The 22,025-nt window shown below is 46.7% G+C and overlaps 1 protein-coding gene across 1 annotated transcript; it reads right to left on the bottom strand.

The window, feature by feature from the left end:
- Positions 1-2,024: 2,024 nt before the first annotated feature.
- Positions 2,025-21,804, bottom strand: LOC107116018 (calmodulin-regulated spectrin-associated protein 3-like; the record flags this gene model as incomplete). The annotated part of the gene is made up of 2 exons (XM_015417869.1): positions 21,538-21,804; positions 2,025-2,290 (listed from the first exon to the last, which is right to left on the bottom strand). Coding segments are annotated over exons 1-2 (414 nt in total), but the record flags the coding sequence as incomplete, so codon positions are not given.
- Between the last annotated feature and the right edge of the window lie 221 nt (positions 21,805-22,025).

Here is a 22,025-nt window from a genome sequence, read left to right as displayed (position 1 = left end):
AAAGACTCAAAGCAAATTTAATAACCATCAGTGACCCATTCAATGCAGACCAATCCCATCAGGCTCCTGCTGGCAGAGCTACAGTCATCATCGGGATTCCCCTCTCCCCACCACACACACACACACACACACACACACAAGGAATTATACTTGCTAGGAGCAGAAAGCAGACATTTCAGGCCCCCACCTACCAGGCCTGAACAATTCAAATATCCTTCTTAGCACCAGCTAGACAGAACCAGAGAGAAGCAACAATTCCAGCCTCACGCAACAAATGCACAGGCCAGAGAGCTCCTTCCTTCCAATACCAATCAAATCCCTCAGCAGAAGGGAATTTCAGCCATCTGCAGGGCAGCCAGATTACCGACTGGAATCCACATCTCCGAACTCTCATACAGGGAGAGGAAAGAAACGCCAAACTGCTGCCCCCTATTGTACTCCGCTTTTTATCTGATAACAACCTCAGACATTTCAACCTCCCATCCATGCTTAATGCAGGGATGCAGGGTTTCCTCCCCCCCCCCCTTTTAAGTACAGCAGAGGGAAAACAGCCTTTTCCATGCCCTGTGTGGCACTGTCAACAGACAAGCCAGGAAAGAAGACAAAGCCCCGTCTTCTCTACTACAGTGCTATAGATGCTGCTTATGGTATGGGCAAGCACAAGAAACAGGGATATAACACCACAACCAGCCTTTGATTCCTGGGGCAGCAGCAGTAGTAAAACAACAACGACAACAAAAGCTTCCCCCTAGCACATCCTTATATTTATACTTTTACATGAGACTTGCTGGCAACACTTAGGAATTGCTACTGAGCAGCCTGCATTGAACAACCATGAATTTTCATCTGTTAAAGCAAGAGAGTAGAACAGATCTTGCACCAGGTACAGAGGCCCCTTGCTTCTTGTACACATTTGGGAATTCAGGCATACCTGGCAACACCAGCCACCTGCTGCACTTTATTGCCTCTCTTAGCTCCCTGGTCTACCAAGCTAGGAAAATATTGATGCTTCAGGCTGTTAGAACAGGTTCCTCTCCCAACAGGTAATGTAAACCCTGGGAAAAGCTATTCTTGGGGTGGCTTCAGCCACACCCCAGCCTTCCCCACCCACAGGGAGATGAGGAAAGGGGTTCCCACGGATGGCTAGGATCTAACCTTGTAAAGGCCCCACACCCTTATACTGTGGCGCCACAGAGGACACTCCTACTACTAAGGCAGCAATGAAAGAGCAGTTTGGGGGTTTGTCTGTTGCCCTCAGGGCCTTCAATCAGGCCCCTGGCACAGGACAGTCCTGTAAGGTGACTTTCTCACACACAGCCGTAAACTACAGCTGCTCTCCCGCTTATTTCTTGCCTATTCTCAGTCTATAGCAGGCCTCATTGATTGCCTGGGGGGGGGGGTCTTTTCAGGAAAACTTCTCCAAAAAAAACCCTAGTAACCTTGAACGACTAACACACACACCACCCCTTACAGAAGCATCAGTCACTAAGGCAACCAAGACTCCCACCAACTACAGTGGCTCATACTGAAAACACATACCTACTTGCTCGCTCAGGCAGTGTGATACCAATTTACCAAAAAGTTGCACAATTTAAGGTAGGAATTCCACAGACCTGCTACCTTTTTAAAAAAATAAAGCATTCCACGACTGCGGATTTCCCCATCGCTGAGTTGCAGTAGTGGGGGAAACCGTAGCTGCAGAGCTCTAAAAGGGACAGAAAAGTCTGAGCTTGAATCACTCCATACAACAAGCATTCCCTGGACAACCCAGTAAACCCTACAATTGAGAAGAATGGCTCTGACAAGGAATTCTAGAAACAAGATTCTGCTGTGCCCCTTCATCTCTTCTCCTCATGCTTCCAGCCCTCTTTCATCTGGTAATCTAAGGAGAACCTCATCCCTCCCTCCCCCTCCCCCACATTTAAAAAAAAAAACAAAACAGTATACGCCCTGCTCCTGCCACAAGAGCCACCATCAGAAGCATCAGATCAAGATGGCACCTTGAGAACTGCCTGCAGACTTACCAGCCTGATTGGCTTGTGGTGCAAGTCCGCCTCCTTGATAGGCTTGTCTTGGAAGGTGGGCACCAAGCCACGACGGGCCAGAAGTTGTAGCAAGGCAGCGTTATCCTTGGGGGCTGAGGCACCATCAGGGCCTGGGGGTAAGGCCTGACGCCAGGCACGGCAGTAGATGTCAGAAGATAGCAGCAGGCGGATAAGAGGAGGCTTCATGTGCTCCTGTTCATACTGGTCTGTATAGAAGGGCTCGTGCAGCTCAGCAGGGATGTGCTCTGTAAGAGGGAGAGAAAGAGACACGCTACTTGCGCCCATTCAGCTCCAGCTCAAAACATAACATCTATCTAAAACTTATCTTCTGCACTCCAAGTCCTAGAGCCTCCTTGGTAACTCTTGTTCACTTTTTGTCACCCTCTCTGTCCCACATCAGTAAGGTACCATTGGTAGAATACTGGATTTAGGAAACCTGGGTTTAAATCCCCATTCCAGGCACAAAGTTCAGTGGGCAGCCTTAAATATGACACTGTCAGCTGTAAGAATAAAAGGAGACATCCCAAGTACAATTGCCCAGGACTCAAACAAGGGTGGAGTACAAATTTGGTGAGTTTTCCCCAGGGCCCTCCAGTGTCTCCCTTTCCTTCATCTTTCCCCATTTCCACAGACTTGCCTCCTGGGTTATAAAGCAGGAGGAGGAGCCAGGAAGAGACTGGTTCCAGCCCAACTCCACAAGATGAAAGGGAGTCAAAACAGTCTACAAACTCAAGGCCTTTGACACTAGAGGTTCTCTCTCTTCACTTTCAGGAAAGCAGCACAGACATCAAGCACTGTGTAAGCACAGATCAGAAAAAACCTTCAGTCAGCAATCTCCAAGGAGACTGAGCTTAGTGCTCGAAACATCTCATATTTGACATTCACCTGCACAGTCTGAGATCCCAGGGAGGCATGCCTTCAGGACCAGACTGAGGTGGAAGTCCATGGCCCTAGCTCACAGGCTCACCAGCACACACACCCATATACTTTTTGATGTATACATCACTATCTAAAGGGGGATGCGTAAGTCCATTAAACTGGGAGTTTAAAATTTCCTAACCCCATCACGCCCCCATGCCCATGCCTGTAGCCCATTCTCAGTATTCACAGTTAAGCTACGTTAGTTCAATAGTTCAAAAGAGCCGGTTTGGTAGCCTTCAGGACCAGACTGAGGTGGAAGTCCTTGGCCCTAGCTCACAGGTTCACCAGCACACACACCCATATACTTGTTGATGTATACATCACTATCTAAAGAGGGATGCGTAAATCCATTAAACTGGGAGTTTAAAATTTCCTAACCCCATCACGCCCCCATGCCCATGCCTGTAACTCATTCTCAGTATTCACAGTTAAGCTATGTTAGTTCAATAGTTCAAAAGAGCCAGTTTGGTGTAGTGGTTAGGTTAGTGAAGGGCTGGAGGGTATAAGTCCAATCTCTCCTCTCTCTCTCTCCAATATACACCCCAGCATACTTTGCAGGTAGCTGAATGAATGTTGTTGGTGCCTCATCCCTTCCTATGCCCTGAAATACATGCTGATTCTTGGAGAAAAGACCACAACCCTCCCACCCTACCCACTAGTTAAGACATACGGCATGAACTAGTTGCTCATTTGGATCCCTTTCCTACTCCAACAGAGACCAACTGCCACTTAAAAAGATGACAAGGTCCTGTGAACACAGACACTCTCTTTCCAAGACAGTCCTATAGAGGAGCTCTGTACTTGGAGCCCATTCCTCTCGGGGGACACAGCAAGGGATGCTTCTTAACTAGGTGGATGAGGCAAGAGACACCTTAACTGCAGGAGCCACTGAGGGCTTCCAGCACTACATAGTGCCCCATGGGTACAGGTCTCAGCACAACATCCTCAGAGGCACAAGGTCCTGTGAACACAGACACTCTCTTTCCAAGACAGTCCTATAGAGGAGCTCTGTACTTGGAGCCCATTCCTCTCGGGGGACACAGCAAGGGATGCTTCTTAACTAGGTGGATGAGGCAAGAGACACCCTAACTGCAGAAGCCACTGAGGGCTTCCAGCACTACATAGCGCCCCATGGGTACAGGCCTCAGCACAACATCCTCAGAGGCATGATGTGACTCAGTAACATTTGTGACTGGAGATGAGGAGTTTTCACGACTCTCATTTCCACAGCACAAGCCCCATCCTTCAGCAATTTCCCCCTAAACTGGGAGGAAAGGAAGAAGGAATAATATGATGGGAAATTATGCTTGGGAACCAGACTACAGAAGCACTTCAGTTTTAGTCAGAGGCTGCACAGAATGTAAACAGAGACTCACAGGAGGCACCCTCAGCTGAGCACTGAACTCAGAGCTCTCAAACAAACCCACCTTGCCAAACAAGTACAGCTCAGACGAGCCCCGCTGCTGGAGTTGTTACTCAGCCATAAGAAAAGGAACATCACTATTTGCCCTAGCAGCCTTATTCACTTCCAGCCGCTCTAAGTAAAATACAGGTAGGGACAACCAGCACTTTACTTTTGGGTAAAGGCATGGGGGATTAGGAACATTTGTTCATGGGTAACAAGGGACTATCTACATTTCATGGGTTATACTACGTCAGGATTCATTTTGAGACTCCTTTGCTTTAACAGTTCACATGTGTTTTTATAGGTTCTGGCTACCAAACATAACTTCATCTGTGGGATCAAACTTTTCTATATTGGCTGAAGCAAAAAGACCCTTCCCTTGGATAGAGTCAAAAGACATATAAGGGGCTGATAAATCAGAATCCTGGGGTGGAGCAATTACAGATAGGTAATGCAAATTCCTGTGGTTTTGTAGAAGGAAAATGATCATTTACTGTCTTTTCACTCTGTTTAGAAATTGGAAACGAGAGAAGTCTGACAAACCATGTGGGTACTTCCATAAGCCCAGACCTCTCATTCCTAATTTTTGTATATCTAAATACTTGTAGGTATACTCACAATAGCTGTAATAGCCCAGGTTAGCCTGATCTTATGAGAACTCAAGAGCGGAGCAAGGCCAGCCACAGTTGGTATTTGGATGTGAGACTACCAAGGAAGACCGGGGTCGCTACATAGAGGAGAGCAAGGGCAAACCATCTCTGCTCATCTCTGGCCTTGAAAACCCCAAGAAGTTCTACATGAATAGGTTGCAACTCAATGGCATATTTTCCCTAGGTATATACACACACAAAAACCCACCTTTAATTCTTGGTTCCATCCATACAAAACAACAACTATTCCTAAGGAGTACCCAAAACAACGAGCAAAGTCCTATGATTAATTAGCCCAGTAAAGAATGTACAGAGATTCTACTTCTCCAAGATAATACAAATGGGGATGGTCTCAGATACCTCCTCAAACAAAAGTTGCCTTCAAAGTCCAGGACAGCAGGAGGCCACAGGCTACAAGCCTCAGGTCAAGAGTCATTTGGCTCTTCCCCTTTGGCTCACACCAATGTTCATGCCTCAGGCAAGCCTTGCTTGAAATTATACCTGGAAAAGGGAGAGCCAGATACTTCAAGCAGTTGCTGGTAACTGGCTGGGTCAGATGATCTTAATTTCCTCCCCCCTCTCCATACCTCAGGCGAGCCTGCTTGAAATTATAACATTTGTTTTGCCAGAACCCATACTCCTTGTACCTCCTCTGCTTCAGGAAAAGAATGGGGTATAGTGGGAGTTAAGCACAAAGCTTTCAGCAAGCTCAAGAATGAATGGTTGTGGCAGAGGCATCTATTTCCTCCCTTGAGACCCAGAACTACAAACTCAGCTCAGGGCCTTTAACACTCTGGTTGCGACTAGCAGGTGTACAGAAAGCAAGAAATGCATCTTAGCCTCCTATGTTCTCTCTGCCAGGAAGATAACACCGGAGCCAACACGCACGCGCTGTATAGGCTGTTTCCTCAAGAGGCAAAGCCACAAGACTTAAGCTCTACATGTCAGCTCCTGCCAGTGAGTCGGCTGGGAGGGCCAGGACATTCCTGAGAAAGCACACATGCACAGGGAACAGGTGGAACAGCTTTAACAGCTGATTCAGCATCACCTGATCACAACCACATCTGCACGAGACCTGACTTGTGGATTCAGTCCCAGCTCCTGCCTGCCCTATAGCTTCCAGCCCAAATAAACAAACCCCTCCATCCATCCTGGCAAGAGAGCCCATCATGCCCACCTCCAAGGACTCAAGGCATCCAACACGGGGAACAGCTTGCTTAGGAGGGAGACACGGGAATCCTTACTTAGAAATGCTTGGGTTGTGAGTGTAGTGGCCCTCTCTGTCCCAGCACAGCTTCAGTCAAAAGGGGGCCACATGTTACAAATGATTCCCAGCAATAAATCAGGCATCGCTAATAGGGGCACAAGTTAAGATTTAGCTTCAAGCCTCTCCCCACTGAGATCACCACTAAGGAGAGAGCACAGATACGTCATATAGCAAGCGTAAAGTAGAGCTTGCCCCAGCCAGCACAGAACTTAAAAGAATGCAAACAGGCCAATGCAGAGACTAATGGCTACATGCAACAAATTTGGCTTCCTGTCCCCAGGACAGTGCCTGCACCAATTCTTCCCAAGGACCGGCACAGCAGCTACTCCCTGGGCAATACTCTCTTTTCCTCAACTGCAGCCAAGATGGGCAGTTTGCCCCATACAGAGGCATGTCTAATATAGCAAACAAGCAACACAGATCCAAAGATTATTACACCTCCTCACACTTGCATCACTTTTGCTTAGGGAAGGAGCCGCTCGCAGACCGCCAGGATTAAAGCAGCAGTTACGAGTAGCAGGCAGACAGTCCAAACATACACCAGCCTGAGAAACACCTACTCTTTTATTCTTCCACCTACCCCTTTTCCAGAAGTCAACAAAGGAATGGTGCCCAGTGTTAGGCTGGCTGCTCAGGGAGCTAATCCTGCTGGCACACAGAACTCTTCATCTAGGCAGGAACAAGAGGCAAGTGCTTGCTTCCAGTAGGGAGCTGCCAAGGCCCTGCCTGTAACCCAGGGTGATTCTGCATTGGCTTTTCCCTCCACTGTTTTAGCAAACTCACATGGGAACAGAAATTCCCCTCTGCATTGCATGCTGCTTTCACTTTCTTTGATCATCGGGTTTTATGGTACCTTCTGCATAGATTTATGGCTGTTCAGGGGTGACTTTGCAGTCAGTACAGCATTGCCTCGGTGGTATTTGAATGTGGTTTTGAGCTGCACCTTTTCCTCAGTGTTGAGAAAATGTGGAGCAAATGCCAGGTGCAGAACCAGCCCCAACTTCACTTGGCTTTGCCAAGGGAGAGTATTTCTCAGCAGCCCACACTTATTTCTCAGCTTGCCCTCCACAGTCCTCAAGAGATGTCAGGGTATATTCAGGAGGGTTTCTTCAGAGCAAACATAGACAAGCCTCTTCCCCATGATGGGTCCATTTGTTTCCGATGACTTGTATCTAGATCCAAAATGGACAACATTAACACAAGAATTTGCTGAAAATGTGTGTGTGTTGCAAGGTCTAATTCAGTCATTATAGAGTTAATCTGTTTACCTTGTATGTTATTGTTTAGACTGACCTGGAAGGAAACCTGGCACAGAGCCAATGAAAACAAAGCCAGCGTCTGTTTACTCATTGGTTAATGTATTCAGGTGATTTCCTTCTAGGGGTCAAGAAGAAGAAGAATCTCCATTGCAGTTGTAGAGAGACTGTGTGGTCAGTTTGTTTCTGTAGCTGTAGAGATGTAGCCTTAGATCTTTTATTTTGTAGCTTTGCCTGTGTACCCCTCCCTCAGAAATAAAGTGTTTTACACAGAAAGATATGCCTCCTCTCCAGTGAAGCAAAGATCCATTGCAAACTCTGAATATTTAAGTATTTTTGCCAATTTTCCCAACAGAATGTAGTTTAAATTAACCTTCCCCTCTACAAACAGAGGAAAGGAGATCCCCATGCAAATGTTAGGTAGTTGCAGTGATGGAATGATGTTACAGTAAAACCATCTTGGAATGGGCCTTTCTGTGAGTTGGCGTATGTGCTGTGAACAAGTTTGCTGCACTCCTCTCAATGAATTTTAAATGACAGCAGCCTAATTCTGTGATGTAGAATGAACAAATTTTCTGCTATGGGAATTTTTCATGGGTGAGACAGAGAAATGCTCCTGCCCAAGTGCAAAACAAGGAGCAATGTCAGCTACAGAAGAGTGGGCTCAGCATCAAAGTCTCTATGAGCTTCTTATCCACACCAAAATATGAGGAGCAGGAGGTGAAAGGTCCCAAGAACATGAGTTACACTGAGACTTCCAGGGGTGGCATCTGAACATTCAGGTGAACAAGTTGCAGTACTTCAGGTCTACCCAGTCTAATTCAAAGGAACTGTGAGGCACGGTTTCATACTTCAGAAGATGCAGAACTACAAGGCTTCACCAGCCCCACATGCAGTCCCTAGTAGGATATTAGACCAAAACCCAAATAGGATGTAGATAGTTATGCCCTGCTCTCATGACAAGAAGTCACTTCACCACAAAGGCCTTTACCTAAAAACAAATAAATACATAAACACAAGAGGGTAGCTTCCCCAACAATTATTGTCCAAGGCAACAATCCTCCCATGCTCCCAGCCAGCAGGCAGGGGCCTTAACACATTTAATGGGCAACAGGTATGATGCCAAACAGCATTCTAATTTGACATGTAACTTGATTTTTACATATTAGACAGTGGCCACAGAGTAACCAGGATTACATTTTATCCTGCCCTTCCTCCAAGGAACTCAAGGCTCCATTTTATGCTGTGAGGTAGGTGAGGCTGAGAGTGAGACACGATCACACTAAGGACTACACCATACTGGGTCTCACACTACACTGTCCTTGAGGGAATGACTGTGTCTGAATCAAAGGCAGAGAATTTTATGATTGTAAATAGTTTTGGGCTGAGGGAAAAGGAAGGTAAACAGACTGATGGGTGGTATCTGGCCAATACCTTCAGAATGTCCCATGATCACAGTGAAAGGGGAACCCCTTTCAAACAACCACCTCAGCATGCTTTTAAGAGAAGACAGCACTCCCAGGAATGGAAAAAGCAGCTTGGAATCTGTTCCTATCCCCAACCCACTTAATAACCCTCCAGATGTTGCTTACATCCCAGAACTGCAAGCTACGTTCAGAGACATTTCAACACTTAGCAAACCCAGATGAGTTAAAGATAACTCACAATAGTTTTGTTTAAAAACAGGTCCAGATGGGAAGTTTCCCACTATTCTGAGGGATGTTTTAAGTGTGGAGCTCTCATTCTGATCTACATGTGCTGGGGGGGGGGAGGCATGAAGAGAAATTAACTGGTGAGGACATGTAGCAGCTTTAGGAAGAACTGGAATGTCACACACGTTTTACTCAGGCTCAAAACTACCCATTATCTTCAAACGTATGTGTAACAGTCTTCTAACAGCCCAATCATAAGAAAGACAGGAAAAACCACTTCTCAAGAAGGCAATCAGGAACAGAGATGCAGTACATGCACCCATGCATTTAATCTGTTCCTGTATTTCCCTGCTCCAAACTGTTCCACCTGTGACTCTGAAGACAAGCTTGCCCTCACAAAAATAAATTTGCAACCTCACAAGGGAGAAAGGCCACTTGGGATCTGAAGAAGGGAAACAGCATTTGGAGAGAGAGAGAGGGAGTTCCTTCTCCATCCTATTCACACCCCTCCCCCCATCAGAACCCTCTATTCTTCCCCCTGTGATAAAAGAGTTGCCAACCTCCAGGTGGGACCTGGAGATTTCCCACTATTATAATTGATCTCCAGACAACCAAGATAGTTCCCTTGGAGAAAATGGTTGCTTTGGAGGGTGGACTCTGCTGAGGTCCCTCCCCTCCCCAAACCCACCCTCAAAATCCTCAGGTATTTCCCAATCCAGAGCCGGCAACCCTAGGTGGTACTCTGAGCTACCATTTCTCGTACTTGGGGAAATCACACAAGCTTGATCATACAGTGATGAAAGGTGTTTAAGAAAACCTTCAACATTTCCCTAATCTATGTTAAAGGAACACAAGAATATGCCCCCAAAGTGTAGAGTGGTAATTCAAACATGTAGTAATGATTATAGGAATACAGGAAGGAGGTGGTATTTGTCAGAGGTAACAAATCCATCCTAGCACTTCACTGCACTGTGCTCTGCCCATCCTCACTCCCAGAAAGTATAACCAAAGAGAGAATAAGTCAAGGAACACTTCTCTTCTCCCCCCCTACGCACACAACAAAGAAACAACTACTCTAGCATGTTACAGGACACCAAAAAGCCTCAGTAAGCTTATATTTATATTGACTGATAGTTTTAACTGGAATTTTAATGTATATTTATTATGTTGTTAGCCGCCTTGAGCCTGACAAATGGCGGGGAAGGCGGGATATAAGTGTAAATAATAAATAAATAAATATTCTACTGCAGCATAAAAGCACAAACGTTTGTGCAAACACATGCAACAAGTGCATCCCAGGGACTGTGCAGGAGCCAGAGGGGTTAAGGCAAAACCAGTCTCTGACACAGGGAGACACCCACAGAAACAGGCCCAAGCATGTTGCAAAGGCCCCAGGATGTACCATACAGTCACCTAAAATGACGTTAGCCAATTTTGTTGTTACTGTCACTTTAGTCTGCAACCTGGATTCTACTTCCCATCTATATTCTATATGCACACCACAACTCAGGTGAAAGAGGTTTTGATGTCAAATAATCCTGTACTACAGTGACTTGCTATATCTCCTGAAGGATACTACTACTTTTTTTTTTCTTACTTTTTTTTTGTTGTCAAATTGCAGCTGCCTTATGGTGATCCTGTAGGGTTTTCAAGGCAAGAGATGTTCAGAGGTGGTTTGCCATTGCCTTCCTCTGCGTAGCAACCCTTAACTTCCTTAGTGGTCTCCTGTCCAAATACTAACCAGAGCCCCTGTTTAGCTTCTGAGATCTGATGAGATCAGGCCAGCCTGGGCTATCCCAATCAGAGGAAAGGATACACTTAAAAAGCATAAGCACAGAAAGGGAAAGCACAGCATCAAAAGCCAGAGGAAACACATCAGGGAAGAGAGGGCAGTGACTGTCACAAGAAAGCAAACAAACTTGGTTTTCTCTCCAAAACAGACAGGGAAAGGGGGAGAAGTGTGGCTATTCTCACTCTAACATACCAGATGATGTCGCCAGGTGAACAATAAAGGCATGGCAGCCTAAAGAGACCAAAGGAAAGGGTTTTCATTGACCCACTGATAGCAACCCACAAGATTATGTCATAGGGCGATAAAAGAAAGAGCAGCAGAATCAGGTAGCAGAGTCCTGAGATGGTAAAACAGAGTGCATTTTTTTCTGACTGCATGCAAAAGCTCAGATCTTTAATACCCACCTATAATTTAACATATACACCCCTCTTTGTAAACAGAAAACTACCACAGCAAGGAAAGGGCAGGGACAGAACCTCCCTCCCTGATGTGCTTTCTACTTGCATTCTAAAAACTGCACCCCTCCACATCTGCAGCCTGAAGCAGTTCAGTCCACTCTACCTCAGCCTTCTCCTATATGTGTAAAGGTAAAGTAAAGGTTCCCCTTGCTCAAAAGCCAGTCAAATCCGACTCTAGGATTGCGGTGCTCATCTCCATTTCAAAGCTGAAGAGCCAGCGCTGTCCAAAGACATTTCCGTGGTCATGTGGCTGGCATGACTAAACACCAAGGCGCACAGAACGCTGTTACCTTCCCACCAAAGTGGTACCTATTTATCTACTTGCAATTTCTTGCTTTCGAACTGCTAGGTTGGCAGGATATGTGTAGACAAGGCCTAAATAATGACTGAGGAGGACCAAGGAATGGTCAATGTGAGAAGACTGACTATGGCCAGCAGGAAACGCAACCAATTTGGGCAGTTTCCCTGCTTGAAGACCCATCATCCAGACTGAGAGATGATTGCCAGCTTCCAATATTGTTGCTGTTCTGCCTGATGGGACACAGATCAAGCGCTGTTCTTGGGTACTTGGAACAAGCAATACAGGAAAGTAACACAGGTAACTGCAATGCAAGGGAGACCGTTCTGAAAAAAAAAAATCACATGTGGAAGACTTAGCCAAGCAGCTGGATTAGGGAGAAAAACAAACAGGCAGGGCAGCATTTACTTCCCCACCTCCCTGAACACCAAGGTCATAGCCAGGGTGGAGGGGAGAAGCTCAGGACCAGAATATCCTTAGCACAGAGGTAGGAAATGATATTTAGGTGTCCAGAGATGAAGTTCAAAGATGTGCATGTTTCAAGGCATATGCAACATGAAGCAGAAAGTGGGCATACATACTCAAAACATCCTATTTCGCAGAGCCCCATAGAGAGGATTTCTCACAGAGTTGCTGGGGATGGGGGTGGCATGGGAGGGGAAAGAGTTGCTAAAGTGACTGCTATACCTATGGTGTGGCCCTTAACAAAAGCTCTTGCATCATCTCAGTACTGTGGCATGATTTCCAGTCCACATAGGAGACAAGCAAATCCAGGCATTCCCAGTTCAAGAGAACAAGCCATCAAACGCGTACAATGTCAGCCTGTACAGGCATGCTCAGATGGCAGCAGGTTACATGGTTGACATGGAAGTCAAATGACACAGAGAAATGGCAACAACCTCCCTGTTCAACTCCAGCTGGCCTGTCATGGCACAGCATTCAAATCGCCTACCGTCTACATGGACGTTCCCCACTGCAGCAGCTACTTCTGAATCTCTTTGCTACCAATAGCCTCTAGTCCTTCCCAGATTCTAAACCTGAGAGTAATCATGGTATGGTAAGACTAAGTCCATACTTCGGATCAATCAACACAGCGTAGAAAGCAAGCAGTATCAGGTCCCAAGGAAGATGAAGCAATCATTAACAGGTTCACAGAGACAAGCACTCACATGGGCCATTTGATGCCAGGTTCAGGCCAACTGTTGTGCAGTGAGATGGGCTTGACAGTGCCCACTATGACCAAAGAGATCAGGGAGCAGGCCAGACTTCTACAAAGTCTACTTTAGTTAGAATGAGACATTAGTGTTCATGGTGGGTCATCAGCACTATTGAGTAACACTCCAGCTGGGAGTTGTACGAGGCTACTACTACCACTTGTAAAGGCTGAAAGGCAGCCAGAGAGAGACCCGACAGATGAACACTGAGTCTGAGAAAGGTTGAAAGCCATTGCCTTTGTGGGGACTAATGCTGTAACCTCAAGGTTGACCAGAGATTGTCTGATATCCTACTTATCAGTACGAACAACAATGGCTGGGCCCTGTGTTGATGGTGAAAAGTGTGATGTGATTTCTGTCTACTCAGAGGACTCCCCAGGTACGCAGGAAAATATTATTTTGTAAATTAATCAAAAGAAAAACAGAACAGCTTGAGGAGATCTAAAAATGCTCCAGTAGCTGTAAGTTAAAGGCAGGGAATCAGCGTGATCAAGCTCCTGAGAGCTAAGAAAATACTAGGCAGAAATTTGAGGGCTCGGGATTTCCCAACTGCTCCCCAGTTTAGTTGGTTGTTTTTTCTTAATCCAGTCAGTGATGGTATATTAGCAATGCATGTGCACCTACAGTCATGTTACTGCACCAGACAGAGTGTGGGATATTTTCAAAGTCTATTTCAACTTGCCAAACCAAGCTTGTAAACTAAGTGCCAACCTACTCTAATCCAACATGGGTTCATTCTCCCCAACAAAGACAATGAACATGGACAGTTATATATCCTGACATGTTTAGGACAAATTTTAGCTCTTGCCTGTACAAAGCAGCTAAAAATCCTGTACTGTTCTTACATTGCAATTCTGCACACACTTGCCTGTAAGCGCCAGTGAATTATGTGGGACTGACTTTTAACTTTACCCACATCAGATTGTACTGTCAGACTAGCAGGTTCTTAGCATGTGATTCTCCATAGAGTGTGCAACACACACCTGAGAATGAAGGTCAGCTCTAGAAAAGGCTAAGGAAGGTTTAGGTGTCAGTCCTATGTACCCATTAGACAGAGCTGAAAACTTCTTAGTCTCTTTGAGATAAGGCATATCGCTGCTAGTAACTACCATGCGCCAGTTCAGTCAGGAAAGCATTTAGTTGGAGATTCAATTCATGCCACTTTAGCCTGACAAAACAAGGTATACAGAACTTGGCTCCTTAGATGAGTATACAGCTTCAAGATTGACAAGAGAAACTATGCAGCATCATAGCAATGTTGGGCACAGGTTTGGGGGGGGGGTTCCCCAGTTTTCTTTTTCACAAGAGATTATTTGATGCCTTCATGCTAATTTTTGCTTCAGTCTGCACAGAAAAAGTAAATGGTTGCCAGGTAATATCAGACAGGTATTAAAAGAAAAATCAACCATAAGGTTAAGAAAAGAGGTAGTTAACTATTTGTATCAATGCCCTAATGAACTATACCCACAAGTGCTAAAGGAAGCAGAGGCAGAAACCTCAAAGAAACTAACTATCATCTTTGAGAAATTTCACAAGACCGGAGAGGTTCCCATAGACTAGCAAAAGGCAGTCATTGAGTCTATGTACAACAGGGCAAACAGAAGAATTCAAAAATTACAGGTCTACTTTCTACCTTATAAGACATTATTAGAAAAAAAATCAGCTGTCAGGAAAAATCTGTAAACGCTTAGAAGAAAATAAGATGGTTATTAGCAACCAATATGAAAGGGTTAAAATCAAACCACGCTAAGTCATCTTATTCTTATTTTTTAACAGACTGGCTTATTGGAAGCCACTTAAAACTTCTGACACAGTTCCATATGACATACATCTGAGAAGGAGAAACACAAATGAGAAAGCACTATCATGAGGTGAGTAACAATTACTCTTCAGAAAGCTACACCCAGACAGAAAATCAAAACGGTTTTCAATTTTTTAAAAATTGAAGGTGGTTATGTCAGTGTTCTCCCTCAGGTCCTATGCACCTTTGTTAGTTACTGAGTAAAAAAAGTAAACATGTTCAGCTGCAGGTGATCCAAAACTTCAGGACAGAACAGAGAATAGGATGCTAGGACCTTGAGAAAGCATAACTCTGAGGTCCAAGCAATAAAATAAATGTAAGCTACACATTATACATTTAAAAAGTTGTTGTCACTCTGGTCCAACTTAGGCATCTACTTCTCAGTGTTCACCGGAGCCCCCCTGAATTGTATGGGCAGTGTCTTTGGATGAAGACAAAGATGTACACCCCTGTTCATGGCCTCTAGCCAGCAAGAGAGCCAGTGTGGTGTAGTAGTTAAGAGCAGTGGACTCTAATCTGGAAAACAGGGTTTGATTCCCCACTCCTCCACACGAAACCTGCTGGGTGACCTTGGGCCAGTCACAGTTCTCTCAGAACTCTGTCCCACCTGCCTCACAAGGTGCCGGTTGTGGGGAGAAGAAGGGAAGGAGATTGTAAGCCACTCTGAGACTCCTTACGATAGAAAAAAAGCAGGGTATAAAAACCAACTCTTTTTTTTAGCTGTGCCTGAACTATCTCTAGATCAACACCAATATGTAATCACTAAACTGGCTAGGCTCTAGCAGCACCAATTAAGACTTCAGCTTCAAAAACCTAAGGAAAGTTAGCAGTGTAAGGCTACTGTAAAAAAGTATGGAAGCAAACCACCTACATACTGAGCAAGTGATCTACTTAAGCACTACCTATAATATTATCTTCTAGGGGCTCTACTAAGGTAATATTCAGAGGAGCACTATGGAAGATTATGAAAATATGATATACAGAAAGGCTGAAGGAAGTATCAGCTTAATTTGTAGAAAACATAGGAGAGATGCAGAGACAGTTATTCCATTCAGACCATGCCCTTCTTCAGAGCAATGCAAATAGTGTTGTTGTGTTTTACCCTCATAACTGACTGGCAAGTCAGGATAAACTGAAAGGTAGCTGAGAGGCCACTCCATGGGTGCGTTCAGACGGGGCGTTTCAGCCGGCATAAACTGTACCGGTTGGAACCGGTGCAGTTTATGCTGGCTGAAACGCGATCACACTTACCTCCTGTCTGCGGTGCCCATCGCTGTATGCCCGTTCACATGCAGCGGGTGCCGGCATTTTTTTTTTTTAAAAAAAAACACCTCAGTTTGAGCATGCGCATAGGCAGCCATCCACAGAACGACAATCTTCGCGCATGCGCAAAAAACCCTGTCTTAACATTTAAACTTTAAAGGTAAGGACTTACCTTTAAAGTTTAAAGAGCAAAGTAGCCTCCCTGAGGTCCCGGACGCCTCCAAAACGCTAAACTAAGGCCCTTTTCTTTCTTTTTTTAAACAAACGCCAGGGCGAAGCTTCGCCCAAGTGCATATCACCGACCTTTAAAAAAAATGGCGGGCGAAAATCGGAAGCCTCAGGCTTCCAAACGGAAGTGGCTCTGCAACGGTGGAGAGCGATCAGACGGGGGTAAAGCGATTACAACTGTTGCACTCAGGATACCACCACTTGGGGACCTAGTAGCAGAATACAACGGTGAAAAGCTCTTTGCAACGGTTAGGGACGGAAGGCAGATGTTCTACGTGTGAACGCCGGTAAGTACACCGATTCCAACCGGCACCTATTCCGTTGCAAATGCCCCGTCTGAACGCAACTCATGATTGCCATTGCTGAGCAAGGCTTTGAATCCAGAGCTCCCCAGTTCGTGCCTAGCACTTTCTGCTAGGAAGTAAGGACAAAAATTCACTCGAGGATGAGACAAGTACAATAGTAATTCACCAAGAATAGGAAGCGCCAACCCACCATGGTCCCAATTACAGCAGAATGGATATAAAATTGGGACATCGAACAAAAGACAATTGAACAGTTGGATTAACTTGGTCTTATCACTCCCACTCTCCCCTTCATTTCCTGCCCCACCCTTTGCCCTTGAGGGCAGAGGTTGCTCCACTTTGTGAACCAGCACATGGGAGATCAAAATTTATAAAGGAATCAACCCCAGGGTACTACCACATAACACATAATTACTAGCAACTGCCTTGAATTGACAGCAGTGTTGGACAGGAAGCCCTGTTAAGAGTTAGCCAGGTCATGACCCAGTTACAGGCTAAGTCAAGTTGGTCCAACCCACACTATATAGCAGTGGAGCCCACAGTTAGGAGAGCTGGCTCTCATCCCTGCGGATGTTCCAGGCCCTTTGTGGAATGCCTTAAGCCGCCTTGAGTTCTATACTGTAGAAAGGAGGCAAATAAATGTTTTAAATAAATAAATATCATTAGCACTATTTAAATAAGAGTCTCTCTCATAACAGAAGGATAGCAGCATTCTGTCCAATTGTTCAGTAAGAAGCAAGCTGTGGCTGGTTGGCTCAGGCTGAGTCGGTTGAAATTAAACCCGGCAAAGACGGAGGGCCTGGGCCTGAGTCGGACCGGTCTGGGGTTGGGGTTCCCGTTCCTGGTCTTCGACGGGGTGCCACTGGTGCCTCTGCAGGAGGCTAGGCGTTTGGGGGTGCTCCTGGACTCCTCGCTGACAATGGAGGCCCAGGTAGCAGCTACTGCCAGGGCGGCCTTTTATCATCTGTGGCTGGCTCGGCAGTTGGTTCCCTACCTTGACCACGAAGACCTGGCCACTGTGATCCATGTCACCTCGAGGCTTGACTACTGTAACGCTCTCTACTTAGGGCTGCCTCTGTCGCAAATCCGGAAGCCGCAGCTAGTGTAGAATGCTGCGGCCAGGCTGTTGTTGGGCCTCTCTAGGCGAGACCATATTCGGCCTGGGCTGCAAGTGCTGCACTGGCTGCCAATAGCATACCGGATTCGCTTCAAAGTGCTGGTTCTTACCTTTAAAGCCCTGAATGGCCAGGGTCCGGCTTACCTGAAGGACCGTCTCTTCCCGTATGTTCCCCCAAGAGCACTACGATCGGGGAACCTCCATCTCCTGGTAGTTCCAGGTCCCCAAGAGATTAAGTTTGCCCCTACCAGGGCCAGGGCTTTTTCGGTGGCGGCTCCTACCTGGTAGAACGAGCTCCTAGGGGAGGGCCTGCAAGACAGAGCTCTTCCGCCAGGCGTTCCAGTAGGAGCCCCCGCCGCCACTATCCTACCACCGAGGTAGTGTGTCATCGGCTGCCTTACTAAAGGGGGGCAGGCATGGCCTGGGAGAACAGCATAGCGGGAGACCGCGCTACTGAGAAAGCTGGCCGCCAAACTTGGGTGGCTGTTCCCATCTTGGAAGATTTATATAGGTTCAGCACCATGTTATAGGATGATTTTTACTGTTGTTTTAAATATTGTATTTTATGATATGTTTTATTGTAATTTATACCTCGGCTTTGCCGCATGTGAGCCGCCCTGAGCCTTTGGGAGGGCAGGATATAAATCAAAGAAATAAATAAATAAATAAATAAGTAAGAGGCAAACTGGCTTCGAAGGTTCTGCCCAGTGAGAGCATGTGACAGTTAAAAAATAACACAAAATTACTTCATCACTATATATACTTCTGAAGTGCTGGCTTCTGTGCCAAGAGTAAAATCCAGGCAACATGGCAAAGCACAAAGAGGGTTCTGCATACTTGGGGGAAACCCCATGTGAAGAAAAATGAAACATTCCCATTCACTGCTAAACTGGATTACCTTCACCCCACACCAAAGGGAGTCAGAAATGCAACAGACAGTTAAGATTGTAAAGGCAATCAATACAGTACCTTGCAAGATTTCACATTCCTAAGGCAATCCAAAATGATGCCTGACAGAACACCAAGGCCTCCAGTTCCCATTGCACCATAGGATCTCCCCACATAGTACAATTCTCTGAGCCATGAACTGGGCACCCGATGGAACATCCCCCATTGCACGATAGGTGCAGCACACCTTGGCATCTGGTGGGTTGCTACAGCAGCCTAAAATGGCATCTGAAGTGTCACAAGGCCAACTTGCTAGACTTCAGGTGCCAGAGTAACCTGGTCAGACAGCAATGGGGAGAGAGCCAGCATGAAGGGGGGGGCAAGGAGGACCCCTCAATTGCTCATGGGTCATCCACTTGTAAATTAAATAAGCAGATACATATTAAACCATTTATAAATACTAGCTGTTGCCATTTCAACTAATCTTACAACACCTATCCTTTTAGGTCACCCTAAATAGTACAAAGCTCCTGGCCAAAGACCTACTGATCACTGCCACCATCACCCTTAGCTTATTTTGAGAACTGCTAACAGTTTCAGGTATAGAGCAGCAGGTGTCATGAGGAAAAACTGCTTGACTTGCACATTGAAAAGGTCATTGTGGCTCTAAACCTGAAGCTTCTGCAAGTCCCAGGAAAGAGTATAAATCCTTCCCAGGTTGGCTGGCCACACTTTCCTGGACTTTGAACCCAGCACTGGCTCAGCAAGGGTGAGCTGGCCTACATCCAAGTCAAATTACAAGTCTTCTTTCCTTCACCGCAATGCACTGTTTGTGTGTCACTAATATAATAAGGAAGGGCAGGGACAAGGGGAACCTGTTCTTGCTTGGGGTTTGACCAGATCACATATTTACACTAACTCCAAGCTTAAGAGATAGTCATCCAATTACACTTCTGTGAGTGCACACAGGAAACACACACCAATTCAACATCAACCAAGTATAGCAATTCACTTCACTCTTACCCCTTCATGTTGGTTCATGGAACGTACCTCACTCTTAGGAGGAAGTCTCATTTCATCAGCCAAGCTTCTGGACAGCAAAGGCCTTAAGGCCAAACATGGGAGAGGGAAGAAACACTTATTCATTGTGCCACAGCCTCAAAAGTCTTTCCCCTGTTCCACACTCAGGCTGGCTTGTATCCCAATGGGCTTCAATCCCTACTGCATTACTTCCAGGTGAGCAGCCTCAGAGGAATCCTCACCCACTCACAGCCCCCAGGGATGGAGGCCTGTCATCTCTAAACTGACAAAGCCTCCTGGTCACAGGTGTGCTGACTACATGGATCTCCAGGCTGGGGGCCCAGACCATCTTACCACAACTATGAAGAAGTCACCCCTAAGCTGGTCATAGATAAAAATGAGCCTACCAGCACCACCGTCCACATCTACACTAGAGTCCTAACTCATACAAATATAGAAAACTTTTAGGGAACCACGACATTTAGGAATACAAGATCACAGGCTACTGACCTTTCAGCAACAGGAAGGATTGAAAAAGATCACCACCAGAGCCTCAGTTTTGGGAGGGTGAAACAAGATCTTGTGAGCAAGGGTAACAGAACAGTGATGAAGTCACCTCAGAGCTTTGGTATAGCAAGAAGGTCCACCCCCACCAGGGATTCTCTAGTGCCTATTTTCCAGCCCCTCATTCCACCCACCCCCCATACATGAAAGCAAGGTCAATCTGGAAATCGTGAGAGAACACTAATTTCAGGCCTAAAAGAGACAAAGAACAGCAACTGGAATCCAGGATTGCCCAGGTGCAAAGTGCTGGGCCCCATATGGACAGAATCATGCTAAAAATACAAAGCAGCCCCTGCTTAGAACCTACCTAGACACCCTTGTGCTAAGGCAAGGCCAGAAGATCAAGCACATGGCACCCCAAGGTAGCATTAAATACTTCCTCCCTCTTTCTTTTGCCTTAAAGCAGCCACAACCCGACCTAGGAATAAAGGAAAGAGGAGTCTCTATGGCTGGGGATGTGCTCTTTCCCAACGGCCCTGCATCCCCAGTAAGGAATTTAACACCAGCAATGGTGACACTGAACAAAAGGTAAACACAACAACAGGGTCATCACAGGGCCCCCCAAACATGGTCCTGCAGCAACAATACCCTCAGCCCTCATACACCAGCTGGACACTGGACTGCTCAGCAAGGTGTGCCTCAAGCCTCTGATCTCACCTAACTGAACACTAGTCATGCAGGCAGACACTGACAGCATGACAAAGGCAATACAGAGCTAGGGAGGAACTGAAGTGCTTTGGCAGCAGGGGGGACACACACAAAATTTACATGGGGTGGCATTAAGAAAGCAGTACATAACCCCCTATGCCATCATAGCAGCCACCCCCAACTGAAAAAGTACCTTCCCAGACTCAAGGCAAACCCCCTTCTCCCTACTTGGTAAAAATTATTAGGGGGCTACCATCTGGAGGAAAGGTACAAAGATGAGCCAACGTTTGGCCCTGCCAGCCCCACCCGGGCTCTCTGGCCCAGATGCCAGCGACTAATCCGAGCCCATTGTTGACGCTCAAAGGATGGATTAGGGAAACCAGGAGGGTTTATCACGGAAGCCCCCTCGCCTCCATTCTCGTTTACTGCTAGCAGGTAGGGCAGCCCTTGTAGCCGACAGCAATGGGGCGGGAGGAAATATATTATGCCATCCTTCCCCAGAGATATGAACCGGGGGGGGGGGGGCGGGAAAAAGAATGCAGCTCAGAGGCAAACACTAAGAGGTTTACACAACAACCACCAAAGAGGGATCAGGTCGCAACAGCGCCCCAATGGGGGGAAAAAAATCACAGCTTCTCTTCTCACGCCCCTCCTATAACAGATCAGGAAGAGAAATCAATAATATTCTGCCCACAGCATAGCTCGCCAGCCTAACCCCCCCCCTCCGCGCCCGCTCCATTGATACCTGCACCTCCATAGCCCTTGGCGAGCACCCAAGCCAAGCTGGCAGAGCTGCGTGCCCGAGAGAAATCATACTGATCCAAGGGCTTGATCTCGGGCACCAGGAAGCTCTTCCTCATGGCCGCGGCTGCAGCGGGAGAAGCCGCCACCATGGCCCCCCCACCAGGGTCTGGAACTGGTTTCGCCGTGGCTCAGCGTCGGCTGCGGAGACCCAAGTAGTGCTGGCAGCGACCGCCCCAGCCGAGCGCATCCCCGTCCGCCCTCCCCTCTAGCTCCAGGTGCAAGCGTTCGCCCGGCCGTCCTCCTCCTCCCCCTGCCCACGTGATCCCGACCGTCAATCAATTCAGAGGCGGGGTTTACAGACAGGTAATTGCCCTGGGAAAGAGGGAGGAGGCGGTGGTGTTAGAAATAGAGCTGCAGCCCAGGGTGGGTGGGGCGCGTGCGCGCCTTGCAGCAAGCAGGCCCGACGCTTGTGGGGGGAGGTTAAAAGCG

The sequence above is a fragment of the Gekko japonicus genome, unplaced genomic scaffold, assembly GCF_001447785.1.
Source record: "Gekko japonicus isolate JY-2015 unplaced genomic scaffold, Gekko_japonicus_V1.1 scaffold5795, whole genome shotgun sequence".
In the NCBI taxonomy this organism is placed as follows: Eukaryota; Metazoa; Chordata; class Lepidosauria; order Squamata; family Gekkonidae; genus Gekko; species Gekko japonicus.
The sequence above is the reverse complement of the archived record's forward strand: the minus strand, read 5'-3'. Positions and strand labels throughout refer to the sequence as shown.